Genomic DNA, 16,478 nt, shown 5'->3' on the forward strand with positions numbered 1-16,478 from the left:
GAAGTTTATACCCACTGAAGGTGTCGATAAATCGTGCATAATCAATTGCACGTGCAAAGTGTGAATCATGTCCACATCGTCAATGCATTGGTGTATTGCAACGATTCGTTTTCCGTTTTCACACCAACCTTACAAAACACAACAGAAAATGTTAAGAACACACCATGCACCACAAAGTACCAAATGCATTTTTCTTTTGGGAAACCAAATTTAATTTTTCATCGGGTAAAAAAAACTTGCGTTTCTTTTGCGCGTGAGTATATATTATAATTGTAATAGTTCCATATCGTGATCCTATTTTAGCAAATTAATGAGTCTCACATGTCCCCAGAATGTGTCTGAGTTTTTCAGTTCAAAACCTTGCAAAGATGGATAATCTTACCATGACTGGCTTTAGCCCTGTTCAAAACAGGCCATTTTAGTGTAGCTTTAAATCCATTTGATCTGTTGAACACGGTAACTCAGTAAGTCCTTGTTTGTTTGTTTCAAATCTGTCTTGACGTTTCCACCGATTTGTCCCTCAGTGTTACAGTTTCCACTGAGCTCTGACCTGTGGGCATACGACCAAAGCTGATGGAAGCGTTGACTATAAGAATATCTCTGCTGTTGGGGTGACTTTGTCATTAAACATTAAAGTAATACTCTGGCTCTTTACTTCCTTGGGATGCTGGAAGTACATCAAGACTTCTGTGTTCACTTTTGGAGCCAACAGAGGATGTTTAGTGTGTTTTGTTTGTGGCTTACAGTTTAGAGCCAACAGTAGCAGCACTAGAAGGTAAATAAATCTGGCAAACAGCAAGCAGGCTGCTTTTTCAGAGTGGAACTCCTGGAATTGACAGTGAGGGGACAGGATTATCTAAAGTTTGAGCTAGATGACTGTTGGTTACTGAGCTGGAACGTAGCAGTTTAGCAGAATTCTTCCAGACTTGTGAAGCTTGAAGATCGCAGAAATAGACGGCTTCATATCTTAACAGCTTTGACTTTGCACCTTCAAATTTATAACAAATATAAAGCACATTTTCTCCACATGGGCCTTTAATAGTATGATTGATCATCTATTTATTTTTAGAATTTATTAGTGATAACATTAGTAATATTGCTTTCCTGTAGGTTTTTTTTTTTTATTCTTTTTTTCTTAACTAGACATGTGCTTGATGTGTGACTTGTTCAAACTGTCTGACCAAAATCAAGGAAACTAGAAGGTGTAAATGTAAGTTCTGTCTTCAGGTTGTTGCAAATCATTGGTTTCCTTTTTTTGTCTTTCATGATCCAGCTGTAATCATCAGAATCACATTGTTATGCATTGACCTTTCCTCCTTCCTCTCCTTTTGCCTTTAATCTTTTCCTTCACCTGCTTTCATTTCTTCCACTGTCTTCCTCAATTATTAAAAAAATAATTCTACAGGAGCTGAGCTCACTAATGTTCACTCACCACCTTGACATTGCAAACCATGTCCATCCTTCCTCATTTCTCTCTGACGTCTGCTTCTGCTCCAGTGTTGTATTCTTCCTATTTACGTCTCTACTCATCTGACTGTTGCTTCATTGTCATTTTTTCTCATCGTTCTATCATCTCATTGTTGCTTTTCTTCTGTACATGCAGGTCTGTCAGTGCATCTGCAGTCACATTGGCTGTAATGGTGTTTCCTCTATGCAGTATGGTGGACGGCTTCATTTAGAATTTGACATAACAAAGCAGAGGTTGGAGATCTTGCATTAGTGGAAAAAATGTAGTATATTAACACTTTTTTAAGTTGATGTACTTTTGCCAGTTTGTTGTTCTAAGAAGATACTCTAATAGCCACAAACTTTGGCATTCATCAACCGTGAGTATGTATCCAGAACGAGGAAAATGCAGTTTGGTGTGACTTTTAGATGTCCCTTAGTGAGGAGACACAATATGGAAGAGGACTCAAAGAAAGTAAAGGCATGGAATGTTTCTGTTCTATTGTTTTTATCCCCCCGGCCGTAGGCACGAAGGGGGATATTGGCGTGGGCACGTCCGTAAGTCCGTATGTCCGTCCGACCGTACGTCCACATTTCGTTTCCGGATCATATCTCTGAAACTACTTGAGGGATTTCATTCATATTGCACCCAGGCCATCTCTATATAGTACAGATGTGCCTTTTGGGGTGTATGACCTTGACCTGATTTTCAAGGTCATAGTGAGGCATTCCAAATATTTTTTGTTTCCAGATCATGGCTCAGAACCTAGTTGAGGAATTTCATTCATATTGCGCACACTAAGCCTGTTGGTAATGTAGATGTGCCTTTTGGGGTGCATGACCTTGACATGACTTTTTTTTTTTTTTTTATTGTAGTGAAGATGTATCATTTTGTAGGTGTATCGTCCAGTATATATTATTATTTCTTGCACTTAGAGGCACTATATATAAGGCGGGGATGTTTTAAGCGGAGCGTGTTTATTATTTTGTGTTTTCAACTTATTTTTAGTGCATAAAACTGTATAAAAACCACATACTGATTTAGTTTAGACAGCAGACTAGTGTTTTCTGAAAGTCTGTTTTGTTGACTTCATTACAATTCACAAGGTACATTTTAAATTCCTTAAAGTGCAATCAGTTATCAGCTAAAGGCCCTTTTCATAGTGAAATCAGTGAAAGTGAAAACCAACAGAATGGCTGATATATTGCTACCATATAATGCCCAACTAATCTACAAGTACGTGTGATGGCGTGTGAGAAAATAAAACTATCAGCCAAATGCAGTTTGTGCCACTGCACACTTATATGCAGTCCTTTGCACACACACACACACACACACACACACACACACACACACACACACACACCTTCTCTCCCACACTGTCACTAAACTAATCCAATTTTCACTCTCACTCACACACTCACTCCTACACAGCGAGTCATGGACACACACTTCAGCCATGCTTGCCTCTCTCTCTCTCTCACACACACACACAGATTCCAACCTGTTGCTGGGTTGCCATGGTGACAAGACTCAGATGTAGAAACACCAGAGTCGATATTTGGTGTCCTAACCTTCCACTGTTAACACACAGAGGCTAACTTGCATACAGGGCAGTTCAAGCATATCTTACACACACACACACACATGCACAATATGGTAGAACAGTGTTGCAGATGGTAATGCTGCGTCAGCACCTCCATGCACCATTTAATTAAACTATTAGCCAGTTTTTAGGAGAGTCTGCATCTGTTCAGTAGAGTCTTAAAGTGTTATCACAAATTTGTTTAGTTGTAAAACTTTTTTTTAGCCTGAAATGTAAAGTTAAAACTACATTTCGTCTAAAACATTTCCATAATTAGCTTAAATACACCCTAAGATGAATTTACTTAAGCACAGAATGTGATGACTTATATTTTACAATGTTCCCTCATCTTTTTTTATACATGTAGAGAAAATGCATGAAGTCTGGACAAGAATGATCACACTCCAGTAACGCTGCTCATCACTTCTGTCCTCTTCCTTGTATGTCCGTCTCTTTTCTCCAACTTCTACTCTCCATCTCCTCTTTTGTCCCTGTTGTCTCCATCGCCTCCACTCTCCAGATGATGGGGAAAACGGATGGTGACAACTACACACTGGATGACATGTTTGTGTCGAGTGCAGCGCAGCGGGAGGGCGAGGGGAGGGAGGAGGAGAGGATGAGGAACAGAGCCATCGGGGAGAGTAGGAGGCTGGCTGCCTCCATGGATAAATGCCAGCACTGTTTCAGCAGCACTGAGCTCCAGAAGCATCTTATAGTGGGAATAGGCAGCAAGGTAAGTGATGGCTGATGTACTGTGGGCCGTTTTGAGATGAGGAAGGACGAGGAGATCTTTGCAGAAATAATTAATCACTTACTGGATTAATAAGTCACGATTCAAGTTATTTATCAAGCTACAATGCAAATCTTTCATAAGAGGACAGTCTATATTTCTCCTTTTATTAATAATTGTATTAATTTCACTGACAGTTAATGTTTTTTTTTTCTATCAATTCATTGTTACATTATTTGATCAATAAAATGTTTTAGGGGATTTTTTTTTTTACTGTCTTTTATCTGACCAGTAGCTAAAAAAAAGGTCTAAATATGTTCTGTTTACAATCGCAGATAAAAAAATAGAATTTTGATGTATCCAGCTGAAACGAGTGAATTTTTATTTAAGATAAATTAAACTCAGTGATCTTCTGAATCCTTATTACCTGCAGGCGGGTTTGACAGGTGTGCTGTCTTTTTAAAAATTTCTAAAATTACATCATTTGTCAGAGCTAGGAGCTGTATAAATGGAAAGAACTGACCGATTTTCAACTTTCTGACAGTGAAGTAATCACATGTGATGTGCAGTTCAGTTGGAAAACCAACCCAAATCTAATCTTAAAATTGTGAGATTTTATCCAAGTCACTTCCTCTTAGATTCCTCATTAAAAAAAATCATCAAAAATAAATTGTCTTTACTAACCACATACTCCAGATACAAAAAAAAAAAAAAAACGCACTCCTTGGTCTTACTGAGAAGCCATGAGTGTCTTAGTTGTGACCAACAATTAAGAATTTTTAGTTGAATTGGGCTGAAGTGCAGGCTGTGTTTAGACAGAGCAATAAGAGACAAATATGGGAAAAAATGAAATGTTAGTAGTTTATTATTAACAATATGTGGAGCCACCTTTTTTATATGTCGGTAACACATGTGGACACTTGAATCTTGGTTATTTCAAGGTTTGTAAAATACACACGTGGACAAAATTGTTGGTACCCCTCAGTTAAAGAAGGAAAAACCCGCAATTCTCACTGAAATCACTTGAAACTCACAAAAGTAACAATAAATAAAAATTTATTGAAAATTAAATAATCAAAAACAGCCATTACTTTTGAATTGTTGATTAACATAATTATTTAAAAAAACAAACTAATGAAACAGGCCTGGACAAAAATGATGGTACCTCTATAAAAGATTGAAAACTATTTGACCAGAGTGACATGATTAACTCAGGTGTGTCATTTAATTGACATCACAGGTGTTTCCAAACTCATAATCAGTCAGTCTGCCTATTTAAAGGGAGACAAGTAGTCACCCTGCTGTTTGGTGAAAAGGTGTGTACCACACTGAACATGGACAACAGAAAGCGAAGGAGAGAATTGTCCCAGGACATCCGAAAAAAAATGATAGACAAACATCTTAAAGGTAAAGGCTATAAGACCATCTCTAAACAGCTTGAAGTTCCTGTGACAACAGTGGCTCATATTATTCAGAAGTTCAAGACCCACGGGACAGTAGCCAACCTCCCTGGACGTGGCCGCAAGAGGAAAATTGACGAGAAATTGAAGAGACGGATCGTTGGAATTGTATCCAAAGAGCCCAGAGCAACCTCCAAAGAAATTAAAGGTGAACTCCAAGGCCAAGGTACATCAGTGTCAGATCGCACCATTCGTCGTTGTTTGAGCCAAAGTGGACTTCATGGGAGACGACCAAGGAGGACACCACTGCTGAAAAAAACTCATAAAAAAGCCAGACTGGAATTTGCAAAAATGCATGTTGACAAGCCACAAAGCTTCTGGGAGAATGTCCTTTGGACAGATGAGACCAAACTGGAGCTTTTTGGTAAGGCACATCAACTCTATGTTCATAGACTCAAAAACCAAGCATACGAAGAAAAGAACACTGTCCCTACGGTGAAACATGGAGGAGGCTCAGTAATGTTTTGGGGCTGCTTTGCTGCATCTGGCACAGGGTGTCTTGAAAGTGTGCAAGGTACGATGAAATCTGAAGACTATCAAGGCATTCTGGAGAGAAATGTGCTGCCTAGTGTCAGAAAGCTTGGTCTCAGTCGCAGGTCATGGGTCTTCCAACAGGACAACGATCCAAAACACACAGCCAAAAACACCCAAGAATGGCTGAGAGAAAAGCGTTGGACTATTCTAAAGTGGCCTTCTATGAGCCCAGATCTGAATCCCATTGAACATATGTGGAAGGAGCTGAAACATGCCATTTGGAGAAGACACCCATCAAACCTGAGACAACTGGAGCTGTTTGCTCATGAGGAGTGGGCCAAAATACCTGTTGACAGCTGCAGAACGCTCATTGACAAATACAGAAATCGTTTAATTGCAGTGATTGCCTCAAAAGGTTGTGCAACAAAATATTAAGTTATGGGTACCATCATTTTTGTCCAGGCCTATTTCATTAGTTTGTTTTTTTTAAATAATTATGTTAATCAACAATTCAAAAGTGATGGCTGTTTTTGATTATTTAATTTTCAATAAATTTTTATTTATTGTTACTTTTGTGAGTTTCAAGTGATTTCAGTGAGAATTGTGGGTTTTTCCTTCTTTAACTGAGGGGTACCAACAATTTTGTCCACGTGTGTATGTAATCAAAGAAATGTTTAGTTTTATGGAATTGTGTATATATATATATATATATATATATATATATATATATATATATATATATATATATACACAGAAAACAGTTTTGAGTTCTCTCTGCTTCTAGCCATGGTCGTGCTGTTTCCATAAAGGTGTAGGACTTTATATTGCAGTGAAACATGAGCCAACAAACACCCAGAAACTGTTTGGGGACACTTGATGAGATTGAATTTTCAATTTGTCAATCAATAAATGATTAATTATTGTAGCTCTAAATTGACCTTAGGTTTAGTTTTGTACTGTTGGCAATGCATGGTATTAAAGATGTGTATGCATTGATCAGTGCATTCCTGAATGCTGTCTGTAATGTTTGTGTGTGATATTGTGTCCAGGCCTACCTGAGCCTGCCTGCAGGAGTGTCCATGACAGAGGGCCACTGTCTCATCTGTCCTCTCCAGCATCACTGCTCTGCCACAGGATTGGATGAGGATGTCTGGTCAGAAATGCAGGTCAGTCAGTCAGTGCCCCAAATCCTTTCAGTCCAGACCAAAGTGACACAGAGCTTGTATGACTGTTGTTTTTAGCAGTGGTAGTTATAATCAGAATTTTAACTTTACATTATAATCGAGCTCACTTCTGTTCTGCTTTGCTGTCCTCAGCTGTTCCGACGTGCTTTGGTGCGAATGTTCGAGTCCCAGGAGCTGGACTGTGTTTTCATGGAAACGCACATGAACCCACGTAGAAGACAGCACATGGTCCTCGAGTGTATCCCACTGCCCAGAGAACTGGGTGACATGGCACCAATATACTTTAAGGTCTGTTTGTCGTCTTTCTGATGATTGTGATCGTTTCATTTGTCAAGTCTTACAATAGAATATTGTAAAATGGATTCAGGTATAATCCATTAAACAGCCTCTCAAGTGTAGTAAAGCAGCTGTTTTGTGTGTACCCAGAAAGCTATCATGGAGTGTGATGAGGAATGGGCCATGAACAAAAAGGTCGTTGACCTTTCCTCGAAAGACGTCCGCCAAGCCGTATGTCTTTTTCTCTTATTTTCTGACCCCCGTCTTGCCTTGTAGCATTCATTCTTTCATCTCTCCTCTTTTCTCCCTTCTCTTCTAATTGCTCATTTTAGTTAATTGTTTCTTTTTGCATTTTAATTTTATTGCTCTAGGTTCCTCGAGGTCTGCCGTACTTTGCTGTAGACTTTGGACTCCAGGGAGGGTTTGCTCATGTTATTGAAAATGAACAGAAGTTCCCTCATTACTTTGGCAAGGTCAGTGAGTATATAAGACTATCATAAAACATGCATTTTTATGCTTATTTGTTCCTAAATGTGTAATAAAATTGAGCTCTACATGTGTAGTTAACTCTAAGCCTGATTTACATATTGCTTTAGATTTAAGTCAGGCATATGTTTGCCGTGTTGGAACGAGTGTGGCACGACATAATGCAACAAAGACTACAGGATCACATGTTCATTATTAAAGCAATTGTTCTACTGTAGCAAGAATAGCATATTCACGATTTAGCTTTTAGCAAAAACGATACATTTGTGACGAGCAGTTCTGCTTTTCCTAACCTGCAGTAGCTATACTCTGTTATTCCAGTGTTGCTTCACATTCAGGTGTTATGTTTTTCTGCCACCAAACCACTGTTCTATTTAAATTTACAGCATGTAAATGCAATTAATCCCTCTTTTCTTTGCAGGAAGTGGTAGGAGGTATGATGGACTTGGAACCTCGGCGCTGGAGAAAGTTGATTAAAGAAAATTTTGATGATCAGAGGAAAAAAGTCCTACAGTTTGCACAGTGGTGGAAACCGTACGACTGTACAAAGACTGAAGCGTAGCTGAACACACACTAAGGGAAAGGCTTTGCTGAACCGTGAAGAGTAAATACACAAACCATGCTGTGGTTCTCAGTGTAGGAAACCCATTTGGTGAATAAGGTGTAGACACTATTTCACCTTAAAATTTACAATTTGATGTAAAATCCCTATCTGTAGTTAGAATTGAGTGTTTTTACCTAAAGAAAAACGAATAAAATGACTGATGGATGCCAGACAAGTTTGTGTTTTTCTTCTGAATGCAGTATTTCCTTTCAAACAAATGTATTGTGACTTGACTGATGTTTTCTCGCTTTTCACCACATATACAGTTCAGTGGTGGGTAGCGGCGAGGAGATGTGAAGTGGAGCTCTTGTCTGTGTGTCATACCCCCCATCTTTCAAGCCTCGCTTCCCAGTGCTGCCCTTCCCTGCTCTCCAGCCCTGGGATTTAATTTCTTATTCTGTGGCCTCATGATCCTTTGCAGCTGTCACTTAATTCTGAGAGGTTTCAGTGTCACCACAGTCACACGGGCAAGTGTATACACATGCACATGTGGCAGCATCACAACCCTTACACCTCGTCTGACACACATACACCCCTCTCATGAGCAATCGACAATGTTGCCCCGGCATGCGACCTCATCTTTTTTTTTTTTTTCAGCCAGACTATTGGCTCTTTGATTAGCTCACCACTTCTGAGACTCTCCTTACTGCCAGATCTCATCTCAGACACCGTTTGATGCATGGGTGCTGCTGGTTAGTGCTGAATTGCTGCGAATCACAAAAAAGGAGGCTTCACTTTTTATTGCAGTATTTGTATTTTTAGTCACAGGGGGAATGATGTCAGAATCAGGATTTTCTCTCTATTACATGCTCTCTAGTGTGACGGTAAATGGAGACAGCGTTTCTCTTAATCAACCTCTTCTCAGAAACCTTAGGGAGACACACAGATAGATCCAACAGGTATGAGTGCTTAGTGTATGTAAGGATATGAAAATCTGCACCCGTGATAAAAATCTCTTAGTGCAATTTAATTACCTTCTGTCAGTTTGTAATAGACCTGCAGTCATCACCCTGCACTACTTTTTTCATCCACATGGGTGAAATGTTAGCTTTTGTGATCTCCGTCACTTGCTCCTGTTTTGTGTTAATGCCCTGAAATTTTGTGCATCATTGTTAATTTGTACTATGACATCACCATGGAAAGACCTGTTTTACTGTAAAGATGATCAAGTCATGGTGACCACAATGTCTCTGCAGCCAGCCAGTCAATGCCCTGTGGATTATTTATCATTTATATGTGCATCAGAGGGACACTTCTGTCATAAATCGGCGCTAATTCAGTTTGTCAACCAGCCCCATTTCCCATCACTTGAGTATAAAACAAAAATATATCAGTCAATACATGTATTCAAAGGTCAGATTCAAAGGTGATTATTTTCAGGATATTGAGCTGAATCTCTAATGCAGGTTTTAGTGTAACATATCCGGCAATTTGCTGCTCTTTAGCCCTGTTTGTACTTTAGAAAAAGCATCCCTTGGGACAGTACAGTAGGTTATTTATATTGCACAAGTGACAGAGAGGCTCAGGTTCATGGTTAATAGCAGTGGAGTGATGTATGGTTATGGCCAATTAGATTGGCTGGGGGCAGATTTATGACCAAGTGAGCCGTTTGTCTTTTCCTGTCTGCCTCTTTCACACACGTGTCCTTTCTACTCTACTATAGCATCTACTACATTCATATGTCCCCTTTAATTCTCTAATTTCTTCTTTTTGTAATTCTCTCTGCATCAAGATAGGGAGGAGACTTTTATTTGACAGAAAGATGAAACGATAATATGACAAAATTGAAGCTAACTTGTCTGCTATAGCAATATTTGCCACAAAAACACACATAAGAGAACCGAAAGATCAAAAAGGCACTTGGAGTTGACTCACTGTTGTGTGTGTCACGGGGCTGAACCTTTCTTATCTTATTGCATTCCACAGCTACACACTTTTCATCTTTTACCATCTGAAACTGCTCAGTTCCCGGAGCCGTGTGGTTTTGTCCATATATGTATTTGTCCCTTTTTTGGATGCATTTATTTGGAATATTTGTGTTCTCCTGTTGAATCCAGGCTTTTAGGCTCCGTGTGAATATGCAGGGTCATACCTGAGGTGATGCAGTAAATCTGTCTGCAGAACATGGAAGTTCTTTCCTCCCTCATGCACTTAGTCTCTACGGGTCTGTTTGCCATATTACTGTAAAATGTATTGCCTGACTTTTAAAAATGTCTAAATTCTAAGTAAACTCGTGTTGCTCTGGATCGGGAATGGGCCTCATTTATTTAAATCATACATCCCTTCATAATAATTCAAATCATCCCTCATTGACATTTTAACTTTCTGACTTAAAATCAGGACGTATTACTCTGTATTATAGCTTACAGAAAATCATACCTATAATTACATGAGCCACATTATACCCCCGTGGTTGCATCGGTCCTTTTTAATTCTCATAAAAGCAGTGTCAATGAGACTCAGCGTTGAGCTGCTTCAGTTACTTTATTTCCACGGTGATGTTATTAAAATTGGATGTCATCCATGTGAGATGCACCTATTGAGTGGGATTACCACGAGCTGCCCTTTCTATCTGCTCTGCTTCCATGATGGCACGGTTATTGATCTATTGCCCTGTCTGCACTCAGCTGTTGATGGCTGGCAGCCAGCTACAAGGCAGTTCCCTCCGCTAGTGGGCTTATCTCCTCTGGAACATCATTTATTCCATTGTGGTGTTGGCTTTATTAAATGCCCACATTATTACTGATGGACGGCAGACTGATTCCTAAGAGCAAGCAGCCAGATAAGGAAAGAGAGAGTTGGGGTGTGTGTTGGTTCTGTGTGAGAGAAATACAATGAGTGGGTGTTTGTAGAGAAGAAGCAAAATTCTATGCAATGCATTTGGGGTCATGCTGCTCCAGAAAGTCAGATGAATTAGCAGGCACCTACAGGAAGTTACACTGGACTGGGCTATACGTGCACGCTCATGCACGCACTTGAATGATGCATCAAGTCTGTTTCAGTGTCTCCCTTAATGAACAGACATGCGCTGCCAATTGAGGTCAAGGTCGCGGCTGTTGTTAGTGCCAGACATGAGCATCATTCTGTCCTCTGATGGGAGCCAACAGGCGTGTGCCACCGCTTCAAGCTCCATTATCTGCCCGCGGAGTCATATTTGTTCGTGTATACCCATGTTGAACACATTTGGCACACTGCCACGGAGCTGGCTTATTGACCATGACTGTCGTTTGATTACAGTCAGATGCTGCTTGATTGCCATTTGCAGTTAGTTAATTGAGGAACAATAACTTGTTTGTTGTCTGCCCAAAATGTCACTGTAAATGACAGTAAGTAGCAGTTAGGAGAAATATTAGCCTGGCAGTCTACTAAACAACTACAGTTCTTTTAAAATTGCACTGTTGAAACATACCTTATGTATCCACTCACATATGGCTGCATGAATGTGTGCTTCTAGGCCAAGAATTTTCTGCCAGGCTCCTTTTGGACCCTCCTCATCTGTTCCTCTTTCAGATTCAGATGCTCCCATTAGGCACAGTGTAAAGACTGCTTCAGTTTTCACTTCGTTTTGTTAATCCATTCGACCTAAAAGTTTTTACAGAGGGGGATTTTGGCTTTTTATCTCTCCTGAAATAAGAAAATACTGTAAAGCCAAAAATTCCTATTCTTATTAAAAGATCTTATTCATATTTTTGGGAATAAAGCAAACCCTTCAGAATATAGACAGGACTAAAACTGGAAGCTCTGTTGTGTGTATGTGCTGCTGAAGTAGAAATTTCTGCCTCAAAGTATTACAGAAAACTCATTCTTACATTATATTTAGTATAATTGAAATGTAAAGATGCAAATAGACAAAATGTAGTAAAGATGAACAGTTAAAATGTGTATTTTGGATGGTTTTTTTCCATTAGCAAGAATACATGTCAAATCTGACATTTGGCCAGCGCATCAAAGGCTCACTGGCATACTATATTCTAAATTATAGTTAAAACATTAAATGTATGAAAGGCACTCAGTGTTTCTCCACTTGACTGTGGAGGAGGCTTTGAAACAACAGTAATCCTTCAATGACACAATTAACTGAAAATTCAATGTAACAGTTATATAAATAAATGGTGAGAAAAAGTGAAAAGATTTTTTTAATGTAGACTTGTGTGGGAATTTCAGCTTTTGACAAAATCCAGTAGAATAGCTCAGCAGCACAGGAGGGGACCACAGACACCTCACTCTGAAGTCTGGCTGTCCCACTTAACCGCTGCTGAAACCTTTTAGAAGGCCATACAGGTCCTCACAGAAACGGAGTGGCATCCAGCAATTAAAATATAAAACAAAAGAACTCAAAGTAATGGCAAGTATCTTTAAAATAATGACATTTCAGATTATGCAGTTTTATTACAGTTAATCTGCATAATTGTATGATCTCATGTCGTAAAAGGACAAATTACTATTTGTAAAAAAAAACAACAAAAAAATGAATTTTGGTGTGGTCATCATTTACAGTTTTTAAAATAGTGGTAGTTTAAGAACAGGGGAAATCTGTAAAATGATAATCAAAAAGTATTTTGCATAAATTTCCTTTCAAATGTCAAATATCTGTATTTTTGCTGATAGAGATACAATTTTCTTAGAATGTAATTTATGGTCTGACAATGTAAAAACCAATCATCCTTTAATAGAAGACAGATTCATGATGTGGATATTATTTACAGTTGTTTTTATTTTACTTTTTTTCGTGAGTGCGTGTGTTTAACATTTTTTCCGTGACTTCATTATTAGATATTTGTAATTTAACAAAATGGGGAAATCTGTGGGGGAAAAAAGACTGTACAAAACGTTTTTTTAAGTCAATATTTTTACAGTGATCTATCTATCTATCTATCTATCTATCTATCTATCTATCTATCTATCTATCTATCTATCTATCTATCTATCTATCTATCTATCTATCTATCTATCTATCTATCTATCTATCTATCTATCTATCTATCTATCTATCCATCTCCCTCTCCTTCCTCTGATTGGTTCTGGTTTCTTGTCCAACTATAACGCAGAGCGGCGCGTTGACGCGTACTTCACAGCGCGCACTCGGCGGACCGCTCATATCTGCACATCACCGGCGCTTGCTGCTACCACCGCTCACCGCGCGCTCTTCTCTCTCCCTCTCTCTCTCTCCTCCCGTCTCCCGCACCTCCACATCAGCTGCCTCTGTCAGCTTCAGACCGACACCGAGAACCGGAGGACCGAAGACGGAGCACTGGAGAGCGGAGACGATGGACGAACGATGAGAGGACGGTTATCCGGCAGACAGGAGCACCGCTGTCGCAGAGGACGAGGAGGAGGAGAGGAGGACGGAGGCAGGGAGGGAGGGAGGCAGACACATCCGCGGTGACTTTGGGGATTTCACTCCGGCAGCGTGGGGGGGGAGAAGACGCCGAAATCCGCCGCGAGTGAGAGGAATAATTAAGATGGACTACCACGGTGGACCAGCGTCCTGTCCGTTTTGGCGACCTTTCTCTCCCAGGCTGCTCTGAATTAGTTCGTATTTAATTTAGGGGAAAAAACGCCTCAAGTTAGAAAAACACAGTCGCCAGGGGGTTGTCTATTTTTCTGTTTCTGTATTTATTTACAGGAGTCGTCCACTGAGTGTTTTGCCACCCAGGGAGCCGGCTGGACGCATTTTTTGGGGGTAAAGCAGGACGGTTGCCCCTACCTCCTCCTCCCCTTACATAAATGTTTGCGTGCCGCTAGTGCTCTCGCTCTCGGTCGACCCCTCCTTTGCCTCCGAATAGCATCTCACGCAGGCAGACGCATCTCATATGCACGGACACACATAGACACACACAGGCGCTTGGACACTATTTTACGCGCACATATATGCACACATAACCACACAGACGGACCTTACCCCCTCTCACCCGTCCAGCCCTCCGCCATCCCTCCCACCCCTCTATCTGATGACTCCCCGGCGCACAGGTGAACGTGGTACGGAGCCGACTGTAGCATCATCACCATCCTCAACACCTCCACTGCCATCACCATCCTCCTCCTCCTCTTCTTCCTCAACATGTCCTCGTCGTCGCGCAAGATCTCCTCCGAGTCGTTCAGCAGCTCGGTGGGCTCGGACTGCGGGCTCGAAAGCCCCGGGGGAGACGCAGGGGACAGCGGTTTGGAGCCGGCGGAGGAGAGCCGAGGCTGCCCCTTCTCCTCCTTCTCGTCCTCTCACAGAGCGGTGCTCTGGAACGGCCGCAGCCCCGCCGAGAGGTCGGCGTGCCCGGCGGGCGAGGAGCAGCAAGCGCCCGGTGGATCCCACAAGAGGGTCACCAGGAGGAGACGGGTGAACCTCGACTCGCTGGGGGAGAGCCTGAGGAGGCTGACCTCACCCACGGTAGGCTTCCAGCTCAATGGCCTCACGAAATATTAAGTATTCTCATAGTTGTAGGTTTAGTGCCATGAAGTCTTATCTTCTTGTGCACAACAGAGACTTAACCAATCTATAGCATCCTGTGGTAAGTAGACTAATGAAAGTCATAAATTCATAGAGCATTCCTTGAAAATCTGTTATACAATGTGTTGGATTGCTTGTCATTTTGTGTAGTACAGTTAGAGCTGGCATTTCATCTGACAACCAGTCCCTATAACAGCCAGAGCCATTCACTCCATTGCACAGAGATGTCACCAAAGTTCAGGAACACAACCTGAAAAAGCAACATTCAGATCATTCCACCTCCTTCTCCAAAATCCCAGACAATGTCTCCTTCTCACATCACGGTCTGCTGTTAGCTGTCTATGAAAAAAAAAGCCTCTTTTCATCCTTCACCTCTGATAGCCTGAATCATCTGGCAGATTATATAATAAATATGTTGTTGTGAGGGAGAGAGAGAAATGCCCATGCTCGCTCTGAGTATATGTAACGATGTGAGGAGTGTGACGAATGAGCCCGTTTCTACGTCTGTGTGTCTCGCTTCTGTCTGTGTCTCACTTGTATTACAGGACTGTAATGCAATAAAGCCGCTATTAGAACTGAGTGCAATTGTGATGGATGGCGTGTGATTAGGGAATTTGCTATTGCAAAGTCCTTTGTGATGGTACATCGGTTTGGGATTTGATTGCATCTGCTGTTACGTAGTTGCTCAACAATAAAATCTAAGCAGACAGACAGACATCCAAGATGGGGAACAGAAATGCAATTTGAGAGAAGGCTTTATCTTTCACATGCTTTTTATTAGTCATACTAATGTTTCAGTTCCTCTGGGCCTTCTTGAAGAGTTTTTGAAAAGACGAAATGCTTCTGAGGTAATTGGATGAATAGCTGATAAATTATACCATCATCTCAGTGGTAGCTACGTACTTGTGATATTAACGTGAAAGAAAATTAGCTCTAGGTGTGAAGCTGTCTTTTCTTCTTTTCATGATTCGTGTCACATTCAGTTTTCCTTTTCACAATGCGACCGATTCTGTGGGGAGGATGCCTGTGCTCAAATTCTAGTACAAACTGCAGAAGGTTAAGGCTGCATCAGAAAATGATTCACTTTGGTGCCTTTGAATAGCAAGTTAAAAGGTTAAATTGACTGACAGAGCAAACTAATGTCATCCAGATCTGACGCTATGTGACAGCTTCAAACTGAAGGATGTTCAAAATGTGGCAGAAGCTCAAGATCTGACCCAGTTTAATCCAAGCTTCATTCTGAGATGTCTTGCCAATGTTAACTGACGGCTGAATGCAGTCAAACATGAAAAATTAGTCTTATATGCCAGCAATTTAAATCCGAAACACAAAATAAAGTAAACAGTGACATCCACAGAAAGCTATTTTCAACAGCTCACTGCAGCCAACATTTTTCTCATCAGCTTTTTGTGATTTTAGTTATCAACTATTTAACAAAAACAGACCAACATGAGCATCACGGGGTATCCTTCTTGGTGGTCCCCTGTGAGTGTTATATTCGCAAATGTTTTCCCAAATATTTGGAGTCTCATTTGCTTGGCTAAATGTTGGTCTTCACCGTTCACTTTTCGATTTCATGCTGGGTACTTAAGATCATAAACCAGAGTCAGTTGTGGCAGGCAGCTGTGGTTTAATTTGAAATGACAGTGGTTCATTTTGCCACTCTAAGATAACCAAAACAAGAGCTGAAGGCGTAGAGCTACGAAGTACGCTGTCGATTTTCATCAGTACCATCAGTGTTAGCACACAGTTTACATTACCGTGAGCCACTTGCTTCAGTGCTGATGTAA

General features: G+C 40.7%; 2 protein-coding genes across 2 annotated transcripts in view; both read left to right on the plus strand.

Annotated features, from left to right (window-relative positions):
- cwf19l2 (CWF19 like cell cycle control factor 2) overlaps window positions 1-10,492 on the plus strand; it is a 32,533-nt gene extending 22,041 nt beyond the window's left edge. Inside the window, exons 14-19 of the mRNA XM_022195912.2 lie at window positions 3,553-3,765; window positions 6,746-6,862; window positions 7,013-7,168; window positions 7,307-7,387; window positions 7,528-7,629; window positions 8,064-10,492. Coding sequence (XP_022051604.1) covers window positions 3,553-3,765; window positions 6,746-6,862; window positions 7,013-7,168; window positions 7,307-7,387; window positions 7,528-7,629; window positions 8,064-8,204 — 810 coding nt within the window. The 3' untranslated portion in view covers window positions 8,205-10,492. The remainder of the gene's footprint in view (window positions 1-3,552; window positions 3,766-6,745; window positions 6,863-7,012; window positions 7,169-7,306; window positions 7,388-7,527; window positions 7,630-8,063) is intronic.
- A 2,821-nt stretch (window positions 10,493-13,313) lies between these two features.
- Window positions 13,314-16,478, plus strand: part of gucy1a2 (guanylate cyclase 1, soluble, alpha 2) — a 57,951-nt gene continuing 54,786 nt past the window's right edge. The window contains exon 1 of the mRNA XM_022195913.2: window positions 13,314-14,628. Coding sequence (XP_022051605.1) covers window positions 14,308-14,628 — 321 coding nt within the window. The 5' untranslated portion in view covers window positions 13,314-14,307. The remainder of the gene's footprint in view (window positions 14,629-16,478) is intronic.

This window comes from Acanthochromis polyacanthus, chromosome 13 (assembly GCF_021347895.1).
Source record: "Acanthochromis polyacanthus isolate Apoly-LR-REF ecotype Palm Island chromosome 13, KAUST_Apoly_ChrSc, whole genome shotgun sequence".
Lineage (NCBI taxonomy): Eukaryota > Metazoa > Chordata > Actinopteri > Pomacentridae > Acanthochromis > Acanthochromis polyacanthus.